The 25,190-nt window shown below is 43.6% G+C and overlaps 1 protein-coding gene across 3 annotated transcripts in view; it reads right to left on the bottom strand.

Annotated features, from left to right (window-relative positions):
- Nucleotides 1-5,121: 5,121 nt before the first annotated feature.
- Nucleotides 5,122-25,190, bottom strand: part of PTPN11 (protein tyrosine phosphatase non-receptor type 11) — an 84,869-nt gene continuing 64,800 nt past the window's right edge. For 2 of the 3 annotated variants that reach the window (XM_046639438.1, XM_046639439.1), the window contains exons 12-16: nucleotides 24,813-24,880; nucleotides 24,151-24,302; nucleotides 12,235-12,347; nucleotides 9,880-9,981; nucleotides 5,122-9,137 (exon numbers count right to left, since the gene is read on the bottom strand). In XM_046639438.1, coding sequence (XP_046495394.1) covers nucleotides 9,912-9,981; nucleotides 12,235-12,347; nucleotides 24,151-24,302; nucleotides 24,813-24,880 — 403 coding nt within the window. In that variant the 3' untranslated portion in view covers nucleotides 5,122-9,137; nucleotides 9,880-9,911. Of the gene's footprint in view, nucleotides 9,138-9,879; nucleotides 9,982-12,234; nucleotides 12,348-18,552; nucleotides 18,728-24,150; nucleotides 24,303-24,812; nucleotides 24,881-25,190 lie in introns of those variants that run through there. The other variant, XM_046639440.1, reaches the window with a different exon arrangement.

Raw genomic sequence — 25,190 nt, 5'->3', positions numbered from 1 at the left:
GATCTTAAATGGGCTGGTACGCCCTTCCCCAAGCACTGGGAGTGACTGCTCACAGCTCACAGCTGCCCCCAGGGGATCAGGGTGAAGCTGCCTCCACCCGAGACCATGTCCGTCTGTCTACCCATCCGTTTGTCCGTCCATCCATGCTTAGCTTCCCCCCTGCCCTCTCCTGCTTCCCTCACTCCCCTTCTCCCCAGGGCTTTCCTTCTGCAAATCCCTTGCACAGCAGTCCCTGTGGCAGGCTCCACTTCTGGAAAACCTGACCTAAGATAGACGGGGAAGGTCTCCCTGTAATCTTATCATTTAAACAAAACATTTTTATTGAAAAGATTTTCTTTTTTTTGGCTCAGGAACAGGAGGGCTAGGGGGCTGAGGAGTGATAGCTAAAGGGTTTAAAGAAACAAAGTTTCTTTTGGAGATGATGAAAATGTTCTAAAATTGACTGCGGGCATGGCTGTACACACCTGTGAATATGCTAGAAGCCACTGAACGGCACACTTTAACTCAATGAATAGAATACAGTGTGAGTTATAGCTCAATAAAGCTGTTTTTAAAAAACAGCTATCCATCTTTCTTCCAAAACAAAACACACAAAAGGCCAACCTCTTTGGTCATGGCCCCAGTTTGCCTTTCTAGTCTCATCCCCCATTCCTGGCTTCAGGCACCCTCTGCTCCAGGCAAGTTGAACTCCCCACCCTCTCAATCCCCCAAGCCATGTGCTTTTCTGCCTGTGGTTTTGCCTGCCTGCCCACGTCTCCAGGAACGCTCCCCTGCACCCCACTGCTCCCCGCTCCCCACTCCCAGCCAGTGTGAAGTTCCCCCTCAGGGGTCCATCTCCCAGGATTCCTCAGTGTGGTGAAAAGGAGCAGGCGTGGACTTTGGAGTCAGACAGACCCAGCTGGGCTCAAATCCTAGCTCCCCGACTTCCTAGGTGAGTGGGACCTCAGATAAGTCAGTTAATGTCCTGGAGCCTCAGTTTACTCATGTGTAAAATGGAGATCAGCTGTTCACTCGATGACAGATCAACAGCTGCCCAGGCACCACGCTAGGCACTGGGCACACAGCGGGGAGCAAAACAGACAGGGAGAGTCCCTGCCGTGCAGGTTGAGAAATAATCTGTATAAACCCTCAGACAGCGTTTGACACGTGAACTGTCATTTAGTAAAGGAGGGGCATTGTCATCATTTCCTTCTACTCTTAGTCTTGTCCAGGCCTCATCCATAGCTGTTTCATCTTCCATCTTATATTCAGCCTGTGTGTGTCTCCTTTTCCTAAATGGGCCATCAAGTCCTTTAGGAAGAGATTAAGACAGATATCTGCTTCGTACTCCCCACAGCACCTAGCCCAATGCCGGTTTATCGTACTCATTAAAGAGCGGTTGAACGGATGCACGCACACATGCACAGTTTGGCACTTGTGAATCTGAAAGAAAACATGTAGTAATTCTCAGCTCACTAGCCAGGATAATTAGACTGGTATCACGTGGTGGCTGGAACAGGGCTTCAGCATCCTGGGAGTGCTGAGAATATGGTTCCCAGGCCATTCTCCTCGTCCCCACTGAGAATTACAATCACAGCAAGACCAAAGCCACCACTCACGGACAGGCGTATCTACAGGCACCTAAAGAGAAGCATTTTATAGAACTCGATCCCGGGGACAATAATTCCAGTCAGGTCAGTCAGTCGTAGAGAATTAAATATCTTTATTCCTAAACTCAAAAGAAGACGGTTCCAAAACTCAATAGAAAAAAATCTCAAGCGACATAAAGAGTTCACAGAGGAGCCAGCCCCGTGGCCGAGTGGTTAAGTTTGCACGCTCCACTTCAGCGGCCCAGGGTTTTGCCGGTTCGGATCCTGGGCGTGGACATGTCACCACTCATCAGGCCATGCTGAAGCGGCATCCCACATGCCACAACTAGAGGGACCCACAGCTAAGATATACAACTATGTACTGGGGGGATTTGGGGAGAAAAAGCAGAAAAAAATAAAAGATTGGCAACAGTTGTTAGCTCACGTGCCAATCTGACCAAAAAAAAAAAAAAAAAGAGTTCACAGAAAGGCACATACAAAGCATTTGAAAAGATGCCCGGCCTCACTTTTAAGAGAATGCAATGTAGTTACCTTGAGCTATCATTTTTCACCTATCAGGCTGACAGGGGTGCAGGTTGGACAACATAATCTGATAAAGGTATGGGGACACGGGCTGGTAGGGATATAACCAGAGTCAGTCTCCCTGGGGGACAATTCGGCGTCATCTATCCAAGTCACCAAAGCAACCACTTGGAAGCAGCACTTTTCCCATGGGACATGTGTTCACAGATGCCCGTCGTCCTTGAGGTGGAATGGGAAACGCTGCTCACGGGAGAGACACTTTCCACTGCATGCTGCCTAGAATCTTTTACATTTTGTTCTAGGTGAATGTGTCACCTATTCAAAAAATACACAAAATTTTAAAATTCATTAGAGCTTTAAGCCTAACGGGGAAAAACTGTGAGAAAAAGACAAATGGGTTAATGAGTACAGAGTCCCAGCTGCGGCGATGAAACAGTTCTGGAGAGGGAGGGTGGGGAGGTTGCACCATAACATGCATGTGCTCAGGCCACTCACTGTACACTTACAAGTGGTTAAAATGGTCACTTTTGTGTTGTGTGTATTTCACCACAATAAAAAAAATTAAAAACAAAACAAAGACAAGCACGCAAGACTGACTCATGAGGCCACATTCAAATACTATCTCTCGGTAGCTACACTCAGCTGAGCTGCTCTAACTCAGGAGCCCACCCAGCCTGAACTCTCTAGGGTATTCATTGATCCTGAATGAGGATCATTTATCTTTCTTAATAAAGGAAATCTATTAATTGTAAAACTAAATTGCAATTTAACTTTACTGACTTTACAAGTTTATATGAAAACACTTACAATGGAGGGAAAAAAATCCTTTGCCCTACTACATGAACTGGATTTTTCCCTTGAAAAATGTGGGGTTGGCAATGATTACATTCAGAATGAAATGGCTCATTCCAAACCATAATGTACACTTAAATTATACTAGGAAGTCCTAGCAACACTGGCCTACATTATCCAAAACAGTGAATTTAGTCAACGTATTTCATCAAAAAGAAACTCTGGCCTTGACTGAACCCACAAGAAAATAAAGGAAAGTTCCTTTCTGTCTCTCTAGACACACACGCACACAGACACAAGTTCCTGACTGGTCAAGAAAAAGCTCAAGTGACTCCCACTGCTGAATTCTAACCCCGCTATAATTCACTCTTCTATGTAACCGTCAATTTCAGTTGACATGCTTATTATTGTCTGCTCCAATCAAATTCTAACTTTCTCTATGCACAGCTGCCTCCCCGCCTCCACTGGGCTCCTTGAAGGCAGGACCTGTCTTATTCATCCATTCCCCAGGGCCTGGACCCTAGGGGGGATTTAGTCTTTGCTGAAGGGAAGAGAATTCGAACCCCAACCAGTGCTTTCCAGTCCAGGATAAGGACAGGCTCACCAGGTGGACATGATTTCAAGTCCAAGCAGCAGACGCAATTCCTCTGTCCAGAAACTGCCCACAGGTTTGCCATATGTTATTGCTTTCTTATAACACATATGTTCGTGGCTATATTTTATATCATGATGGTTTTGGGGATTTAAATCATCTGACCTCAAAGGGCATATTTATCAGTTGCTATTGCTATTGCCAATCTCTATTTCTGGCTCATTATCATTCTGCAAATTCAGTGTTTGGAAGCTTAGCTAGATCCCAGAGGGGAGAAACAGCACATGCAATAAACCCACTCACTTGAGGTCACAGTTCCTTTTCTACTGCTCCTCAGAGCCCAAGCGGACGGGGGATGCGCAGCACACGTGCTCTGTGATCCAGTAAGGAGTAGGCGCTTTCCTCCGAGGCTTCTCATTTACAAGATGACCAAACTGAACAAACCCTTAGCTCTCTGTCCACAATCAATTTGTTATGGGGATTCTTGCTTTGTCTTTAATCTATGTGCTTTCCTGTTTTTCTAACGAGTGGGAAATACAGAACCAGGAGGTTCTTTCATGGCATGTCAAAGACAGCATGTCACCACTGTCCTCACACACACAACCCAGGGTCTCCGGGAGGATTACGGGGAAGGAGGCATCTTCAGGCCAACTGTGCACACAGCACCCCTTCCGAAACCCCACAGGGTCCCCCCACCGCACCGTGACATGAAGGCCCTGTGGAGTCCTCCAGCCGCAAGAGGTTCTGCTCCCCCCCGGCAGACACCCTCAGCCCCTCTTCCCAGCTCCCAGCCCGTTTGGAAGTGGCAGTCTCCTCTCGGCATGCTGCTTCTCCAGTAGTGCTCATCCTGAGCGTAATTAACTGCCTTCCGACTTGTACAAGGCCTAGCCCCCCGTTAGAACGTCACTCCCGTGACGATGCCACCATGTCCGTTTCAGTCACTGCTTAGCCCCAGTGTCCGGCACAGGCGCTGTGCCTGGCATTTCGGAGGTGCGCGATTGTTTCTGAATGGATGCACGAGTGGGATGACCAACTAGACCAGCTGAATCTGATCACAGGCATTAAGTAACTCGGTTGAGCCTGAGAGGAGGACAACAGCACTTTACTGGGTAAATAAGTAATACAAATCATTCCTTACATTTACAGCAGAGAATAACTCCCTGTTTGGTTATTTCTGCCAAGGTTAATGCAGTGTGGTCAGAAGCAAATGGCCTTGTCTGTATGTGGCCTAAAGCTCTCCAAACGGAGGAGCTGACGCCCCACAGCACATAATTTACTTCTCCCACAAGCCTTCTTTATCATATCTTTACTTCATATCCCCACCCAATACTACTTACATTCAGCTCTCCATTTCCTAACCATTTCCTGCAGATTTTACAAGATACACTTTTTATTCGTTACATACTCCTAAGTTCTTCCAAACAGGATTCCCCTTCTGTCTTTCAAAGCAATTCAGAATAGGCACTCAATAAATGCCTGAGGAACTGACTCATTTCTCCTGGATCCCACGTAACCTTCTAGATGAGAGCTGCTAAATGTCAGTATTTTCCAGTGTAAGAGGTTGAGTGACATATGCTCCCAGTGTTTCCTGGACATTTCTGATGAAGCAAACGACCAATACCGTAATATAAGAAAATGGTTTTATTCCTAATTTTTAGTTCCCATACAGTTTACAAATACACTTTTACTCTGATAATATGGCTTTGCAACTAGCAAAGCAGTTGAACTAACACCCATAAATACAGGTGGGGAGACAATTAACATCCACTAATGTTTCTCTACATAAACTATCCTTTTAATGTCATTTTTTTAAAACAACTGCAAATAGACTACATAATATACGTGGGCAAAAAGGCAATTAAGTGAATCTCTTGAAACACTAAATGTATAATAAACAGTGTATATTATCAACATTTACATGATTCACATCAAAATGATGACATCCTAAAACGTATTCCTTTTAAAGGATAGATTTATCAATAAAATATTACATATCTTTTAATACTCTGGTACAATACTTCATATACTGCAGGAAAATTAAATGTAGGTCTAGTCGTCAGCTTAATAAAGGATCCTTTTCCATTAGCTTTTATTAATAAAAGAATCACAATTAGGTCATAAATAAACAGGCAAATTATTAATTACATGATTTGAGGTTTAGGATGAAAACTTGTAAAAATTAGTTTGATATACAGCAAAGTTATACAACACATGAAAACCAACTGTTTACTATTTTTGCCTTGTGTGAACTGCCCATAGTGAAAAAGAACAAACTTTTTAATGATGGAAGAAGATACAATAAACTATATTTTGGAACTTATTTTTCAATAGGAAGAGGGAAAAAGATTTCAACAAAATTCAGGGCTAGTACAGATCCTAATAAAGGCATCTTGAAACCAGGGAGGCAATGTGCTTGTTACATAAAACTTTATTCCCCCGACGACACACAGAAAACAAAAAGCGGGCTGGGCTCGTACTTCTGTCTACAGCCCACGTTTCCCTTACGGATTAATGAGCTACAAACACTTCACAGCTGCAGACCTTTCCACATTCCCCCGAACTAGAGATAACCCAGGACATTATATTAGTTCTTAAAAACCCCAGGAAGATAACCCCTAAAGATAATCTTGACGATCTTCTTGGCTCTTCCAAAGCAACCGGGCTCCGTGAAGAATGCACAGACACCAAGAAAGTCGTAAACACATCTTCTCACCCTCATTTAGCCACGTGTGAAAAGTCACTGATTTCAGTGGGGGAGATTACCATGACTTGCAGGAGGGCCACACACTGGAGAGGAGGTGTCTTTTTGTTTTTTTTTTTTAAAAAAGCTATTAAGACTCTGAAATTTGGCTTTTTTAAAAAACCCCAATACCATGTGCCAGATAATTTCTTCATCCCAAATATAAAATCCTATGCCTATAATTTTAAAATACTCAGCCAGCTATGGGATATTGTGCAAATTTAATGTCTACCAGCAACCAGAAGCAGACTGCAGACGTGCCTCTACACACCCCATCTTCCAGGTAACCTGATCCAACCATCACCGACTGCTCCGGCCCTGGGCCCCCGACTTCCTCAGAAACCAGCTCTTGGGAACTTCCATTTCCACTGCTTTCTTAAACTCGCACCTCGAGCTCCCCGCATCTTCACAGCCCCACTGCCTGACTCCATCCCGTGTTGACTCATCTCATCTGAGAACCTGTGATCACCTTTTACCAAACACACCACAAACCTCAGCAACCTAGGGACTACTGCGATCCTGTCTTGCATCAGCCAACCTAACACGACAGCCTGCTGACTTCGTGGAGGGAAACCTAAATGAAATCATTGTCCTGGAACAAAGCTGGCCAAGAGCAGGTGTTCCCGCTCCAAGGGCAAAACCACTGCTCCTAAGCTGCAGGCGGAGCCACCAATGCAGCAGACACCTCTACACAATCAGACCCGAGTGTGCTGGTGAAAGACCCCGCCCCCGAAGGCCAGGGTCAAGACATTACCATGAAATCAAGGCAAAACGGAGGACCATTCAATGTGACAATGCAATAAAATAAAAAGCAGGATTCCACGTCCTTGTCGCAAATACTGAACTGGGGCCTCCTTCTTTACAGGCGTGACAAGAAGACAGTGGTCACTTACATTCCTCTTGGGAGGCGACTGCCTGCAGGCCGCCCCTGTGTTCTGAAGCAACTAAGTTCAATGGACACGGGGGTGGGGGATCGCTGCAGTTGCCTGTGAAGTCACCTTGGGGGTTCAAGGGAGGTAAGGACCTCAGGGAGAAACTTCCCCCAGGGCTGCTGCAGGCCTTCCGTTCAGGAGCAGAAGCAAGAAGAATCCAAGTCAGGAGCCCAGGACTTAAGGGCAAAGCTGCCGCAGCGTTCTCCCCTCTTCACGAAGTCAGGCAATGATCCCTCAGGTCAGACGCTCTCGCTGAACGACGACTCACACTCAGGCCAGAGAGGGACGTCTGTGGAAAAGGCACTTCAGGCACGACGCTAGCAAATCTTACTGCTTGGTTAAAACCGAAATGAGCTCCTGTTAACTCCCTCTGACGAGCGGCCTCATGAGCACTGTGCCTTCCCCTGCCGCCTGACTGACTGTGGGTGAGGCCAGACTGACAGCAGGGGCATGAAGAAGGCACCGCACCCACCTCCCTCTGCAGGTGCTGTGGTGATGGGGTGGTCCTGCTTCCGGATGCTCTGCCCCCTAAACACAGCTGGCCTCATGAGACCAGGTATCCCACGTGATGGTTCAGAAAATACACTCAGAGCACGCAGAACTGGTGCAGGAAGCTTCCTGAAGGCCCTGTTTCTCGGTCTGACTTTCAGCTTACAGAGCTATCACAAGCAGCTTCCAAGGTCACTAGCAGCTTCTACTTTTGCTAACTGCAGCTGTTTTCCATGGCACTGGTTCTGACAGTCTGTTATGCTGGGGGCCCCGATGAACCACATGTCTACCTCACACCCTCATGTAGTGCCCTCTTCCTGAATCGGGCCTGGGTCTGTGACTCGCTTTAATCAAGAGAGGCCAGGAGGAGCAATGCCGTGAGAGTTCTGGGTTTAACTCTTAAAAAGGCCTGGGCACTACTGCTTTACACCCTTGGGAGCTCTGAGCTGCCATGTAAGCGGTCCAGCTACCCTGCTGGCGAGGCCACGTGGAAAGATAACACAGAGAAGGAGACACCTGGGGACTGCATGCAGACAGACAGGCCCAGCTATCCCACAGCTTCAGCCAACCTGCTGCCCACATGAATGATACCAGCAGGATGAGCAGAGGAACAGCTCAGCCGAGCCCAGGCCAGATTGAAGAACAGTGAGGGAAAAAGTTGTTGTTCTAAGCCACTAAGTTTTGGTGTGGTTTGTCCACAACAACTGATAACCAAAACACTGGTTATCCATGGATGCGTTTTTTTCCTAAATACAAGACAATTACTCAAATGAAAAGAAAACATGGCAAACGTTTTCCCACCACAACCTTCTCAGTCAACAGGCGGAACAGGAATTGGTCATCTGCTAAGAAGAAAACACACCTTTTATCCTAAGTTCCCATGACTTTTTTCCCATGGTTTTTCAACCGCAAAGCACAGGTAGACAGTCAACTTCTGATGGTCTGGGGCACTGGCTTAATTATTATTTAGCCAAAAAAAGAGGCCATCAAAATGCATTACCCACTACTGGATAGACGATGATAAATGAAACCGTCCTCACTTCTACAGGATGTTGTCACTGAATTTCCCCTCAATCATTTTTCTTCTTACAAGTGCCCTATCATCCTCCACAAAGAGGAAAAAAAAAAGTAAATCTGTTAAGGTTATAGAAAGAAAAAAAAATGCCAATAACTGGAATTTGTATCACCACCATCTGCAAAATATAGAGCACAATTTAACTGCTTCCTCACTTTAAAATAAACTTCTATAAAATCTAACATTGTCTACATTGTAGAGATGATTTCTTCTTATCTGAGGAAATGAACAACTGGCAATCAGGTATCACTGAGTTAGAACACAGTGGTCTTTAAATGGTTTCAAATTTTGTTTATCAAAAGGTAGTCTGACCACAACGCAAGCCTTCCAAGTTCAGATTCATTCTTCACATAAACTTTCTTGCATCTGTTCTTGATCTTTTTAGGGAGAGGGTGAAAGTCCACATCTGGGGGAGAAATAAGTTAGAATTCTTTAGAAGCATACATCTAAAAGTTTGGCAAGGCATTCACCCATTTTAAAGTAGATTTAAAGCTTTTAAATATACTACCCATTGAAATGGGAATTTCAACACGAAACGTTGAAACTGTGAGTTTCTGACATCTTTTAAACACACATCACACACTTGGGTCACCTCTAAAAAGGTGGGTGATGGGGAGGAGACGTACAAGGGAGATGAACCGCCAACAAGAGAGCTGGAAGGGATGTAGAGTTGAGCCAGGTGGAGGCTTGGGGGGGGCGGGGGGGTCCAGCGCCCTGTGTCACACAGCCAGTCAGAGGCCAGCCGGGGTGAGAACTCGGGCATCCTGACTCCAGCCATCCAGTGCTGGGTCCCCATGCTTCCAAGACCCCTAGAGATCTTCTCCCCGCACAGCCTGGTTAACCAACTCCAACAAAACTTGCAAGAACAGAGAAATCTGCTCTCCATCACCAACACCAACCACGTCTCTACAGTGAGTGCTAACCTTGGCCCTCACAGAACTAATTCTGCACGTAGCTGTAATGCTTAATGAACTCCACAATAAATCCAGCTTGGGAAAAGAAATACAAAGACAGCAAAAGGGAGGCTGGTCTGTAAAACCCAATTATGGTACACTTCGCTAAAACTCTCACAAATTATTTGCTCAAAAATGCCACAAGTGACACAGACATGCAGACAATGAACTGCTACAGCACTTCCCCTTAGATACCTATTTCTGTGCTCAAGTCTTGCTGGTTCTTCTCATCTGAAACTTTTTTGCTGCTGCATCAGCCCCACATTTTCATAGACTCTAGCATTATCTTCTCTCATTCTGAAAAGAAAAGAAAAAAGAAGGCATTAGCAAAAATGCAGACCGTGCTGTTTAAGCTTCTGTGATATTTACGAGGCACATACTACATCCTTTGGGGACCAGATACGGTGCAGACACAGTTCCTGTCTCCAGGAGCTGGCATTCTAGAAAGGGATATAAGACATAAACGTACAGCAATAGAATTGTGAAGTTAAAAGTGCAATGAGAGGGCTGGCCCCATGGCCAAGTGATTAAGTTCGCGCTCCACTTCAGTGGCCCAGGGTTTCCCCAGTTCAGATCTTGGGCGCGGACATGGCACCGCTCATCAGGCCATGCTGAGGCGGCGTCCCACAGAGCACAACCAGAAGGACCCACAACTAGAATACACAACTGTGTACTGGGGGGCTTTGGGGAGAAGAAGAGAAAGAAAAAGATTGGGAACAGATGTTAGCTCAGGTGCCAATCTTTAAAAAAAAAAAAAAAAGTGAAATGAGAGCCTCGAGTTCCTGTGCTCTCTGGGTTTGAAGGGAAGAGGGTTGTTTTCCAGGCAGGCAGAGCAAGGGAGGCCTGTACGATGAGGCATTTGAGTTAGACCTGGAAGGAGGTGGGACACGTGCGTGTAGAAAGGAACAGTAACCATTTCAAGCAGAGAGATGCGAATGGGCACGAGCTCAAAGAAGGGTGAGTGGAGGAGCAGCCAGGCAGGGACGATGGGGCGTTTAGCCCGATGAGGCCACATGAAGGGGAACAGAGAACATGTAGGGGGTTCTGGGCCCCAGGGTGGAGGGCCCATGCGTTGGAGCCCAGGCGCCGTTCTACTGAGCAGGGAGTGGAGATGAGAGCAGTCCAAGAGGACAAGGAGTCCAGCAGCTGTGGGCGCCAGCCTGAGAGGGCCAGCTGAAGCAAAGAGAAGGAGCTCAGGATCCGGGGAGTCCTGGGTCTGCACTCTACAAAGGGGACAACAGGAACGGAGAGGCCGAGAACCTGTCAGTCACAGGCAGGCCACTGGGAATAAGGGAGTCGTCAGAGCCGATCCTGCTGTGTCAACATGTGGGGAAAGCTTTCTGGCAAGGACTCAGAGCCCTGATGTGCTGGTTCCACTGCAAATCACTGCAGATAGCAATTTAAAATAGCAACTTTCCCCATCAGTTCGCTGGGAGAGGAAAAAAGCAGGCAGAAGGAAGAGGCAACTTGGTGGGGGAACACTTCACTACATAATTTCATTTTCATGTTCAATAGAAAGCAAATGTAAACAGAAGACAAATATACCACCTAAAACGTTTATAGGCAGGACAACGGTGAGCAGGGGTTTAAAAATCATCAGAAGCAAACAAAGATAAGACTCTTAGGGGAAAATAAAAAGTAAATGTTATACTATAGACTGAGTTTAGAATATATAGGAAAATAGAACTGCCATTCACGTGATCAATTTATCAAATGTTTTCCTATCACATTTTAGTTTAAACAAGAAGTTGGCAAAGTTTTCCTGTAAAGGACCAGAGGGTAAATAATTTAGTCTCTGCAGGCTAAACACAGCTTCTGTTGTATCTATCATTCTTTGTGGGTTTTTTAATAACCCTTTGAAAACTATTTATGAGCTGTATAAAAACAGGCCATTCCAGGATGTGGCCTGGGGGTTATAGTTTCCTGACTCCTGCTTTAAACACCCAAAGTAGCTTTTTGTTGACTGTGGAAAAATCAGCACATCATGATTATGTTGACACACTAACGGTCAATGTATTTACTTTTACTTAGCAAGAGTCTTTTTTTTTTGCTGAGGAAGATTGCCACTGGGCTAATATTCCTGCCAATCTTCCTCTATTTTGTATGTGGGAAGCCGCCACAGCACAGCTCGATGAGTGGTGTGTAGGTCTGTGCCCAGGATCCAAACCTGCGAACCACAGGCCAGCAAAGCCGAGCATACAAACTTAACCACTATGCCACCGGGCCAGCCCCAACAGAGTCTTAACACATCAAAGGGGTGTTACCTACCTCTGCAACAACTCCCATCCCATCAAAAGAACAATTCGATTCTTCTTAGAGAACCACCACTTGACATACTTATAATCCCACATAATCCCAGCTGGTGGAGCACTCAGTCTTCAGTTTAGGTAAATTAAAATTGAGTTTAGAGAGCCACTGAGACACTTACTAACCGGTTGGGCAACAATAATGTACATCAATGAAAGGTGTGCACTGCAAAAACTTGTTGTTTTTTAAGCTTTTCTATAGGACTATATTCAGGTAAAAGGAATTTCGTTCATTACTACTTACTCTGCACAGGACGGTGTTGGGGTACAAGGCGGGAGGGGACTCTGATCTCCACTTGTCTGGTCCGTTAGGGAATACTTAATATTTGTATATTCATGCCCTTTCCGCTTGCTTTTCTGAAAGGTGAAGATTGCATATATGAGGAGCTGTGACTTTTTAAAGGACTAAAGCAGCAAAAAAAAAGCATTTCATGAAAAAAAAAAAAAGAAACAAAGAGACAGACGGACTGGACCTGAATAACGACATGTTGACCAAATGTTAGCGAATTCAGCTCCTCAACGTAAATACCCCACACGGATGAAAGGTGCTTCTGAACCACACACTTCGACAGCACAGAGAGGCATGCCTTCAAGACCACCGGATTAAACCAAGCGAACCCACTTCTGAGCTAAGAGAGAATTCACACTTTCTTTGTCACATTAGCATCTAATCATCTCATAGTTCACTTGCAACACATTTAATGATTTTCAGGTGAACAGCTGGGAAAGGAGGTCCAGAAATAAACTCACTCCAAGTAAAAACGGCACACGGGTACAAAAGACGGCAGCAGTCTTCTCAGAAAGAATAACACACTTGATCATATCTTCCCTGCCGCCACCCGCACCCCAGAAAAGACCCCAGCACCTTTAAAACTTTATGTTTGGCTCTAAGGATACTCTGAAAAAAAAGTGGCAAAGAAAACCAGTAGAATACAATCACATCTCAGACGCAGAGTGAACTCCATTTGGTAGGACTCCTAGTTACATGATTCATCGCTTTTTACTCCTAAATTCACAACTAATTCTGAAAATCTAATCCATCAGGTTATCAACATTATACAATGTCGGCTTCATTACAGGATTATTCAAGAAACAGCACATATTAGAAAGGGTATCCATATCAAGTACTGATGCAGACGTGGGGAAATTTCTCTCACTGCTGCTCAGAAAGCGGTGCCATCACTTTGGTGCACAATTAGTCAGGACTGGCAGAACTAACTACTTAGTATCTAGTAATAATGAAAAAGCATACACCCTACCACCTTGAACATTTACTTCTTGAGAAATGCATGCACATAAGCCTAAAAGAGCCATATAAGGATGTCCAGTGACATGCTCTTCTTAATAATGTCCACCAAGAGAACACATGCATGTGACATATTCATATCATGAAATAATGCCACAGAGAAGAGAAATGATAAAAAGTGTGTGTGTGTGTGTGTGTGTGTGTGAAAACAGATTTCATAAACAATGTTAAGTGGAAAAACACAAATTGCAGAACAATAAAACAGTATGATACCATCTGGCTTAACATTCTAAACATATCATAATGTTACATATTGTGTATAGATATCTGCATTTGTATTTTAAACTATAAAGAGACTGCAAGGCTAGCGATTGTCTTGGGGTTCCAAGGGTGGAGAAGGAGGGGGGCACCTGGGGGTGAGGATCAAAGGGAACCACAGCTGGACCTGTTACATTTGATTACTTTTCTAAGAGAAAAAAGACTTGAAAGAAATGTGACAAAATGAAACAGTCAATTACAGGTGTGGTACTGTATCTTTTAAATTTTTAAAAAATACAATGTAAAGCATAAAAGAAATTTAAATCCACCAATGAAGGTTTTTTTTTCCTTTCCTTATTCAAAGCTCACCAAAAACAACAGCTAATAAAAAGTGGAAAATCTTGGGGCTTGGGGTCTACACAAAAGGGACAAAGAGGCACATATGTATGGTGAGGGATAAAAATTAGACTACTGGGGGTGAGCACGATGAAGTGTATTCAGGAACTGATAAACAATAATGTACACCCAAAATTAAACTTTTTTTATTTAAAAAAAAAATGTGAGAGATCAAGACTATTCAGACTAAGATGGCTTAGGATTCAAATTCAAATTAGAAAAATCCTGCAAGCCCAAGCATCAGTCTCTGGTCTCTGAGCATCACCCTCCTGATACGCCTCGGGGAGCCCTAGAGGAGCCGGCCTCAGGGCTCCTCAGGCCAGGCCCACGCACTGGCCAGGACACAACCAAGATGAGTCGTCTTACCTGTGGAACATTTACTGTCTTATCCAATATAATTTCTAACAAGATGAGCCCGACACATACTCAGTGATATGTGTATGTTGATGGGCTGCCTGGTAACTGGACACAAATGATAAATGCTCCTAATAAATGACTGTAATGATCATTATTATTTAACATAATAAAAAAAAGTGGAAAATCTTATTATACATAAAACAAGGGAACGCTACCACTCCCATCTACTGTGAGAGCTGGACCAAAATAAGAAGGAAGCTAAGACTGACACATATCCACTCAGACTGCAGTGGGAAAAAGTAACCCCTGAACGTCCCTGTCACAGAAGAGAAAGGCCTGGCAGCATGGGTGAGCCACAGCAGACCCAGGAGAAGGGGGAAAGCCTGGAGAGGGCAGTTCAGCCCAGCGGAGAGGCCCACCTTCTGCAGGACCCTTTCTGCCGTCCACTGGCCCCCTCTCAGCCGTGGCAGACTGGAGGTGAGGCAGGAGTAGCAGGGAGCATTATTAACGCTCTGACCACACAGGGTCTGCCAGGAGTCACAAGGACCCCTTGAACACCAAAACAGGAATGTGCTCCTGGGGCACAGGTGATAAGGCATCTGAGACGACAAACCCAAATCAAAGCTGTGGACCTCCTCAGCCACCTCGCCTCCCCTCACTATCGACCCATTCAATAATGGAAGGGCCAGCACAGGCCTCTATGAAGACGGGGACACGGGAAGGTACCAAAAGGAGAGAGAGCGCAACAAGCAAAAGGCAGACGGAAAACACATCACAAAAGAAACTAAACAAAGAAAGAGGAGGAGATAAGGACAAATAGTCCACATGAATATCCTAGACATGAGTTTTCTCAAGAAAGAGCTCAAGTAAGATATTACGAGACAAGAGAGAAGATGAAAAACAAGCTGGCAAAGCCCAGGAAAGAAATAGAAGAAAGAGCAATATTAGAAATTCAAATCAATTAAAGACAGCAAAAATAAAATAACTGAAAACACAGAAAGGGAAATTGCAGACAGGTTAGAGGAAAACATACTACAAAAATCCATTAATAAAATACACAAATGGAGAAAGCAAATAGGAGATTTGATAAACATAGCAGAATTCCTGAAGACAGGAACAAATAGAACGGAAAAAATATTCTAAGACCTAGTACAAGAAAATATCCCTGAAATTTAAAACGAAAAAAAATTGGAATCTGCGTTTTAAAAGGGCACATAACATAGGAAAAAACTCACAATCAATCTCCCAGACATTAACAATAAAAAAAGATCTCCAGGCAGAAAACATCAGTCACATATAAGAGGAGATAACTGAACTGACTTCAGACTTCAACACAGCCATGTAATTCTGAAAAATCCTGTGGGGAAAAAAGACGACCCAAGAATCTTATACCCTGCTAAGTTATCCTTTAGACACAAAAGCAATGTTCAGACGTTTTCAAGCATGCAGAAACTTAGAATACAATATCTGTTTTTTAAACCACTAGATAATGAAATCTAGCCAACAGAGACAAATCAAAATCGAAATAAAGAATTCAGAGAAATAGAAACCATGATAAAAGGACCAAGACAATGATTTAAATGCAGCACTAACACTAAATTACTGTAGCAATTGTAGATATAAATGCTATAAATCATGTCAAAAATCAGGAGGTAAAAGAAAAATGTGCTAATTCTGTTTCACAGATGAAGTTAGATATCAATTATTATAACAATAAAAACAGTTAACATTTTCTAAGCAATCACTTTGTGCCAGGCACTATCTGAACCTAGCATCTCATTTTAATCCTCATAACCTTTTGAAATAGATACTATTATTAACCTTATTTTAGAGATGAGGAAGTGTGCAATTTCTGCATCATGTCATTAAAACAGAGGTTGACAAACTAATGACCTGTGTAACAAATTCTATCCAAGGCCTTTGTTTGGTTTGGGGTTTTTTGTTTTGTTTTGTTTTGTTTTTTTGGTGAGAAAGATTGGCCCTGAGCTAATATCCGTTGCCAATTTTCCTCTTTTTGCTTGAAGAAGATTGTCCCTGAGCTAACCACTGTGGCAATCTTCCTCTATTGTGTATGTAGAATGCCGCCACACCATGGCTTGATGAGCAGTGTGTAGGTCCATACCCGGGATCTGAACCTGCAAACCCCAGGCCACCAAAGTGGAGCACACACACTTAACCACTATGTGCCACCAGGCCAGCCCCCGCCCAAGGACTTTTTATAAGGCTTGTGAGACAAGAATAGTTATCTATCTTACAAATTTAACAGTTTTTAAAGGGTTGTTAAAAAAAAAGGGAAAAAAGGAATATGCGACAGATACCTTATGTGACCTGCAAAGCCTAAAAGACTCACTATCTGACCCTTTCCGGAAAAAGTGTGACTCCCACATTAACAGGCAGCTGTCCGCCCTCCACTTCCCCATGCCATCTGCACCCATGCGCAAAAGGAAACATCCTAAGGGACGGGAGAACGACTGGAAAGAATGCACCTGGACACCCGGACGACCCCACGGGGCTGAGCTGTCCTGCACCCCCAGGTCCCCAAACCGCCTGCCAACGCCGACTTCTCTGCAAAGAGGAACAAGCTTCTATATCTTGGTTAGGCCACTATTATTTAGCCTCTGTTAAGGCAGCCACATCAATTTATTAACCCATAAAGCAGTTGTTACAGAACCTATCGTCTAGGGAAGAAGTTGCAAACATAAATCCAAGGAGAGAATGTTTTGTTTAGTCTCTATAGTATTTTCATTTTTTGAACAACCACTTTTAAAAATCTAAAGGCTTTGTGAATAATGACCTCTGAATAGCAGCCACAGATTTTTAGTACTGAAATACTGACTTATTTAAGAAACAACTTTTAAAAAGATACAATATAACAAAAATACTAAATGGAAGAATTGGCAGAGAACATTACTTACTTTAAAACTCATTCTAAAGTTTTTAAACCCTAACTCCTTTTTTAAAATAAATATTAAAAATAAATAAAAGCTGAAGTATAAACTTGCTTTCTACTCAACATTTTTTTTTAAATTGTGGTAAAACAACATACAGCATGAGGTACAGCCTGTTAAAATTTGAAGTATACAGGACAATACTGTTAACTACATGCTATTGTTGAATAGATCTCTAGAACTTTTCATCTTGTATGACTGAAACTATACCCACTGAACACCAACTCTCCATTTCTCCCTCCCTAATAAATACTTTCTTGAAAAGGAAAATCAGTATTTCTACATAAAATGATTACAAAAGAATTTTCTAATGAGGAATAATTAATACAAATGGAACAGGAATTATTTCAATGAGTCAAAGTAGCTCAAGGATAAGCATGCAAATGCTGCAGCTTATTAGCTTATTCGGGAAGAACAAGAAATAAAACTGATTCACAAATCAGCTAAGTTTGTTTCTCAGCACTGCGACAGCCCGGGCTGTCTTACAGATCAAAAGACTTCTCAAGGGATGGGGGCCATTTTGTTTTGTTCTGTTGTCAGGGTGTAGAGGAAAATTTGTTTCAGAGGCCTGAAAAGCGATCTGAAATTGATCTATCCTCCACCCGAATTCAATGACATAACATAGTTACTAAGCCTTTTGCAATGTTTATAATAAATCTTACGGCCTTTCCAACTGACACACAGCCAAGGTTGAGAGGAGGGACCAACCACGAGGCTCTCAAGTCATCTAGTATTAAATATCTTTCCAAGTGAAGTAACTCCAGTTACATTCTTAAGCCTTAAATTACGAAAGAGCCCAAAATCCAACAGCAGAAGAGAGGGTAAGATGAAAACGCTCTCGTCTAGGTTATGGAGCAACAAGATTAGTTGTCCAGTGTGCTCTGGGTTCAAATGTCAGGATTACAAACACCTTGACTCCTTGCACATGTAATCACGAAATCTCACTGGCACTCCTTCTCTCCGTGCTCACTATCAGCCTCGCTCACCCTGTCTGAACCATCATCCGTGTCACCTACACTGGTCCCCCTGCAGCTGCTCAAGCCAGGAGCTCACCCATTCTTCCCCCTCAAGCCCGGACCCTCTTTTTATGTTCCTCTCCTGCTTCAAAATCCTCAGTGCTTTCCCCTGTCCCTTAATATGTCCTGCAAGCCCCGTCCCCTCAAAATCTGGTCTCTGCTTACTTTCCCAATCCCATCCATCACCCCCCACGCTCCCCGCCTCCAATACTGACTTATTTCCATTTCAGGAACATGACTACTTGCATTCCCAGTGTCCAGCACAGTTCCTGGCACATAGCACAACCTCCTTTAATTAATGCAGGAATGAATAAACAAATGAAAACATGTGAAAAAGCCTTTTTATTGAACCAAGGAGATTAAGAAAGATACATGAAGAATCACAAGTCTAGAGAAGGAAACAAAATAGGGGCTTGGCTTCAGGTTAACTCAAACTTTCCATCCAGTGAAACTTAAATTCCATGAGGCAACAGCCACGTCTATCTTGTTCTTATCTCCTCAGCATTTAATCAGTGTCTGCAACACAAAAGGCACCCAGGTAGTTCTTAAAGGAATACTACTAAACAAAGTGATTAATAAAATGAATGCTAAGTGCCACGGCAGGCCCGTTTAAGTCTTGCTGGCTACAACTTAAATTCAGCCTGCAGAAACACAGCCTCTTATGCTTCCATTATGGCTCAGGTGTGATTACAGCATTTTTAAAGGTAACTTCTGTCCTACAGCAGGATTCACTCAGAGAGAACAGTGCCCAAGTCCCTACACTGCAGCTTAAAGGACGCTTCTCATGGGATGTGGAATTACTTCCTTCAACGAAGAGTTCTCTACTCGGTAAATTCGATTCTAACAGGGGTACTGCTTAGCAGTTCTGGAACTACTTTACACGCATGCCAGGGCTGCGCAAATGAGTATACACACTGCAGCTCCTGGGAGCCAGGCTTCCCCCAGGGAGAGAAGCTGCAAATAAGCAAAGGGAAGGTTGGGATGAACGTGCAGTCCTGAATGAGAACTGGAGCCATCAGTATGAACGCAGGGTTAGCTTAATCTACATACAAATAGACACAGAAGCAATTACAGTAGTATGTGTATACATGGAGTCATGTACAGACGTATACTTCCTAGCTCTGTCTGCTGAGACCACCTAGAAGCAGTGACACCCAGCAGCAATGAGCACACCCAACACCCAGAACTTGGTTTCTAAATACCAGCCTTTAGGGGCCAGCCCCATGGCCTGGCCGAGTGGTTAAGTCTGCGTGCTCTGCTTTGGCGGCCCAGGGTTTCGTCAGTTTGGATCCTGGGCGCAGACTTAGCACTGCTCATCGGGCCATGCTGACGCGGCGTCCACAAAGCACAACCAGAGGGCCCTACAGCTAGAATATACAACTGTGTACTGAGGGGCTTTGGGGAGAAGAAAAAAATGAATAAATAAATAAATACCAGTCTTTAATAAACAGAACCAGGGCTCCATAGAAAAATGGCTGATTCTAGGGCTGGCACAGGGAAAATATAAGATGAACCTCGAGCACCTTATAGTGCCAGAAAGTCAGGAAGTGCACAGAAACAAAAGCACGGGGACAAGTCAAAGGGACACAGGAGCCAACCGGAAAAAGCTCCCAATGGCCAAGGCTGCAACAATTTGAGCAACAAAATAAATAGCATAGTCTGGACTATAACTCAAAGCACAAAATAAATATACATGAGTCCACACTGATATAAAGAAATAATTGGATAAAGAAATAAACAGAGAGAAGGGACAAGTCCTCCTTACAAAAGAATTCTAAATGAGTTACGTAAATACCACCCAATCCAGGAGACGGAGTTTAACGCCCCTTCCCTTGGGTACGGTCTGCACTAAATGACCTGCTTCCAAAGAACAGAGTAAGAAAAGGGAAAAAGAATCATTACACAGTGAGGGACAGCTGGCCGACACCACCTAAACCAAGTGATGAAGGCTAACATCACCAGGCCATGTTGTCATCAGGGACCCTCAAGCGATGAGAAGGACACTTCACGATTCACCTCTGGGTACTCTTCCCAAAACCCGTTACCCCAGTCTAATCATGAGAAATCATCAGACAAACCCAAATCGAGGAGCATTCTACAAGCTGTCAGACTAGTACTGTTCAAAAGTGTCAAGGTCAGGAAAAACAAGAATACAAAACCAGCACAGATCAGAGGAGACACGGGACTAAACTCAACGTGGGATCCTGGTCTGGATCCTAGGAGAGAAAAAGGCTGTTAGTGGAAAGACTGGGGAAATCCAAACTCTAGAGCTTAGTTAATAGGAATGCATTGGTGTTAGCTTTTTAGTTTTGATAATTTAAGCAACAAAATAAATACTAGTGATGGATTATAACCCATTCTGATTTAAATAACTTTTCAGTTAAACAAACAAGGGATAAGGGAAAGCTCCTCCTTAGAGTGGGCCTCCAGCTAATAAGTGGAAAGAAAGCATGGAAACAGAAAATCACCATTGGGCAAATTATCACTAATAATTTTTCCAGGCAAGAATCGTGAACGACAGTATAACTAGTCGACAAAAAGTATGATGAAAAACTGGTTATTTATAGAGTCTCAAGTCTCTACCTACAAGATATTAATTAAAAAGGGAAAAACAGTAACTTTAAAGTGGAGAAATCTGACAAACAACACCTTAATCAAGCGACCAAAGTTAACACCGCCAGTAATGAAATCAACCAACAGAGGACGCTCCTGATGTGACGTAAGGAGGACACAAGGCCACTTCCGTGATAGCCCTGTCCAAAATACACGACCTCACCTAACCAAGAGAAAACCCCAGACAAATCCAAATTGAGGGGCATTCTACCAAATAACTGGCCAGAACTCTTAAAAAATGTCAAGGTCGTGAGAAACTGTTCTAGATTAAAGGAGCCTAAAGACACACGACAACTAAATGCACCACGGGACCCCGGACCGCTTAAAGGCTATCAGAGGAGGACGAACTGGCAAACTCGAATATGATCTGTAGATTGGAAAATAGTATTACACCAATGTTAATTTCTTGATTTTGATAATTTTACTATAGTTATGTAAGAGAATGTCCCTATTTCTAGGAAATACACATCAGAGTATTTAGACACAAAGGGGCATAAATGTTTGCAACTCACAGACATTTCATTAAAAAAAAATTATAGATCTATATGTGGGGAGAGAGAGAGAGAATATGAATAAATGATAAAGTAAGTGTGTTAAAATGTTAACAGGCAGGGGCCGGCCCGGTGGCACAGCGGTTAAGTTCACACGTTCTGCTTCGGTGGCTGGGGTTTGCCAGTTCGGATCCCAGGTGCAGACATGGCCACTGCTTGTCAAACCATGCTGTAGAAGGCGTCCCACATATAAAGTAGAGGAAGATGGGCACGGATGTTAGCTCAGAGCCAGTCTTCCTCAGCAAAAAGAGGAGGATTGGCAGCAGATGTTGGCTCAGGGCTAATCTTTCTCAAAATAAAATAAAATAAAATAAATAAAAGTCTTTCACTTACTTAAAAAAAATGTTAACAGTCAGGAAAGCTGGGTAAAGTGAATTCTATATACTGTTTTTTGCAAAAAAAAAATTTTAATACTGTAAATGGAAGTTAACAAAGAAAGCTACTTCCAAGTAAATGGCAGAATGTGAGAAGAACCATTTATAAAAAACTTGAGATTTTCTCTGTCTTGCTTCCTTTGCATTTTCCCCTAGATGTCCATGTCTGTTTTTGCCTCTCCTCTGTCCCAGCACTGTCTGGATTTCTCCACGCCCTTCCCCACTGTTCTCCACCCATGACTATCATTTTCTTTTTTTCATTTATCCCTCCAGCAAATTCTTTCACCCCCGAAAGTCCTTAACTCTTCATAATTTTGGCAATAACTACATTTCAAAATAACCAATTATCCCGAATGAGTTTTGTTCTTTTACTTAATTTAAAAATCAGGTGGGTTTAATGTTCTGTTTTGTTTTGTTTCCCTCCCCAAAGCCCCAGCACACAGCTATACATCCCAGTTGTAAGCCCTTCTGATTCTTCTGCGTGAGCCCCCCCGGCAGCGTGGCTACTGACAGAGGAGTGGTGTGGTTCTGCACCCGGGAACCGAACCCAGGCCGCCAAAGCAGAGTGTGCCGAACTTTAACCACTAGGCAATCAGGGCTAGCTCGGGTTTAACGTTTTTAAGTCTGCCACTTAGAACTTCTACTAAACAAAAGTACTTTTAACTTTACCACGAAATCAGGTAGCAAGTTCCTATACTGAATCAAACAGTACAATGCAGAAAACTACTTATTACAGGATCCCATTTTTAAAAATGAATAATCTAAGCCTAGACATTTTTTTTAAATACAAAGGCTGATATACTAAATAGTAGTTAATGTGCTTAGGACAGTGTTGGTACATATTGGCACCCAAAAAGTATTGACTGACTGAGTGAATGAATGAATGCATGCATGCAAGCACTCTTAGGGTGGGACTACCAGGGAAATTCAGTTTCTATGTTCTATATATTATAATACTTAAATTATTAAAGAACATGTTTCATTTTTGTCCACCACCCCTCACCGACCAAAAAAAAGGCAGCAATAAAGATTTTTTTAAACTGTTCCTAAATCCAAATTGTAACTCCAGATTTAGGGTTAGAGAGACCTATATGGTAATGAGAAAATCTGAAGTGCTATAAAAACTGGTAAGAGAAGTCCATAAATTCTCTAAAACAAGAATAAAAATCAAAGCTTCTGAATGAAATAAAGAGAGCTTTTTCTCCAGCTTTTCTGATCAGAACTATATTACGTGCTTCAAGATATTCCTGAATATTTTCCAATTTATACCAACTGTGCTGCATTCTCTTCGTAGTTATTAGGAGTCCCACTCTTTGGGCAAATTTATGCTTTAACTATTCCTGGCCCAAATCAAGTCTAACTGGAAGACAAATACAAAATAGCCTATAGTGACCATCTAAATATTTCATAGCACTTACAGTAACCAAAGTCAGATTTAAGGCACTAAAGTTCACAGCCAGTAACTTGTTAGTTCTTTGACCTCACATTTCACAGACATGTGCGCGTTTCACATACATATACAGGCACTGTTTCTGAAGACGTTTTTGCACAACGAAACAACCTAGTGTGTGCACTAGAGAACCTACTAAACTAATTAACAAGTGTCTTACTTTGGCTCACCAAGCTTTGATAACACGGCTGCTGTTCCGCTAGGTAAGAAATCTTTCAATCAGGGGGCAGGTCCCACTTTGAGAAGAGCTTAGCTCCCATTTTGAGAAGCTGAGTTCTCTGGAAGGCAGTCAACAGGGGAAAGCAGGCAAATATCTCTGATGTTTAGACGCCACCCCGTCTGCAGCACAGCAATGGGGCTAGGGTGGGGGTGGGGAGGGAGCTAAGCAGAGCTCCCCAAAGGAGCAGTCGCCTCCTTTCCCTGGTCTCAGCACACTCCTAATTAACTCCGCTTTGTGTCTGTTATGAATAGCTTCAAATGGAAAGGCTCCAACTCCACATTCTTCTTCATTATGCACGGCTTATTAAAATTGAAATTTCACTGTTTCCAACTCGACCAAATTGGTGGTTCAAAGCGCTGTGTGCTATGAGGAGTGAAGCATTCATTTAAGAGACGGAATCAAGATAAATATGGCCTGGATTAAAACTGGAACAGGCTGGAAACTTCAAGGCTTTGAGTTCTAAGCTTGCCACGTGAGCCTGGGAAAATCCTAACCCTTCCAGGCGGCAGTTCCCCAATCTATCAGGACAGACAACAGCATGGTGCCCCACTCTTCTGAAAAACCAGGGTTGTGAAGTAGGGAGAGTTTCCAGAGAAGCCCTTCCTGGTTGTTTCCATTCCCAAACAAGGACAGTCGCCTATGGGAGCCTGTCTTCCTGCTCACAAGGAGAGCGCATTCAAGCTGCTTAGAAAAACAACGAAAATCCACACGCCAGCCCTGCAGACTCGTACCTGCTCTTCTTCAATCCTGCGCTGTAGTGTTTCGATATAATGCTGGACGGCCATGTAGATGAATCGGTACTGTGCTTCTGTCTGGACCATCCCTGACCTCTGAGACCGCACCATCTGAATGGTTTTGGGAACGTCAATGTCGCAGTCAACACCTACAAAGCAAGCACCACAAAGCATCAGGGGAAACTGGAGGGCCGGAGTGAAGTGGTTTAATGCACCACGTTTAGCAGACTCAGACAAAGCAAATTTAGTCTTCAGGGTTCTAACCGAACATGTTTCAAGGGCTACAGCACAGGCCGTCTGATCACTACCAATGGTCAGAGATGACATGAGAAAGTGCTGGAGATGAGGATTCCCTCCCTTTCCAGCAGCACCACCCCATACCGCCAGTAAGGATCAGGTGGCTGGCTAGAGACCACCACTGCATACTCAACAGAAGACCACAGCGGTGGGATCCACAGAGCCTAGGCTTCCTTCGATGCCAAAAGCTCCGATAGCATCACTTCTGTTCTCTGGCGAACATACCGAAGTTGAAGCCTTCGGCCCAGATTTTTGTGAACATTTTTTAACATTCAAATTCTTCCCCGGGCTATTTTCACTAGCACTTTCCTTCCATAAACTAAAAACAGGAACTGTAGCTTCTTGCCCTCCAGATGACCTACCTTTCTCTCTGATGATGTCAATAAGGATATCTATCACAATGAACGTCCCTGTCCGGCCAATTCCAGCACTGCGGGCAGGACAGAAAGCAAGCACAACGGGGTCATTCATGAGGATTTAAACTCAAAACCAAGCTATTGATATTAACAGAAACAACATCTGCTCTTGGGAATAGTTGTAGGATCGTCTATTTATATTTGAAAACAGATCAGCAAAGAGCACAGGGCTTTAGACTCAGCCCATCCTGTGATGGGAGCCCAGCTTCTCCAGGACAGCGTGCCCAAAGCAGCTGCCTTCGCCTCTCTGATCCCAGTTTCCTCATCTGTGAAATGGGGATAACAGTGCATACCTCACAGGATTGCTGTGAGGATCAAATGTGC

This window comes from Equus quagga, chromosome 15 (assembly GCF_021613505.1).
Source record: "Equus quagga isolate Etosha38 chromosome 15, UCLA_HA_Equagga_1.0, whole genome shotgun sequence".
In the NCBI taxonomy this organism is placed as follows: domain Eukaryota; kingdom Metazoa; phylum Chordata; class Mammalia; order Perissodactyla; family Equidae; genus Equus; species Equus quagga.
Note: the sequence above shows the minus strand (reverse complement) of the source record. Positions and strands in the feature narration are given on the sequence as shown.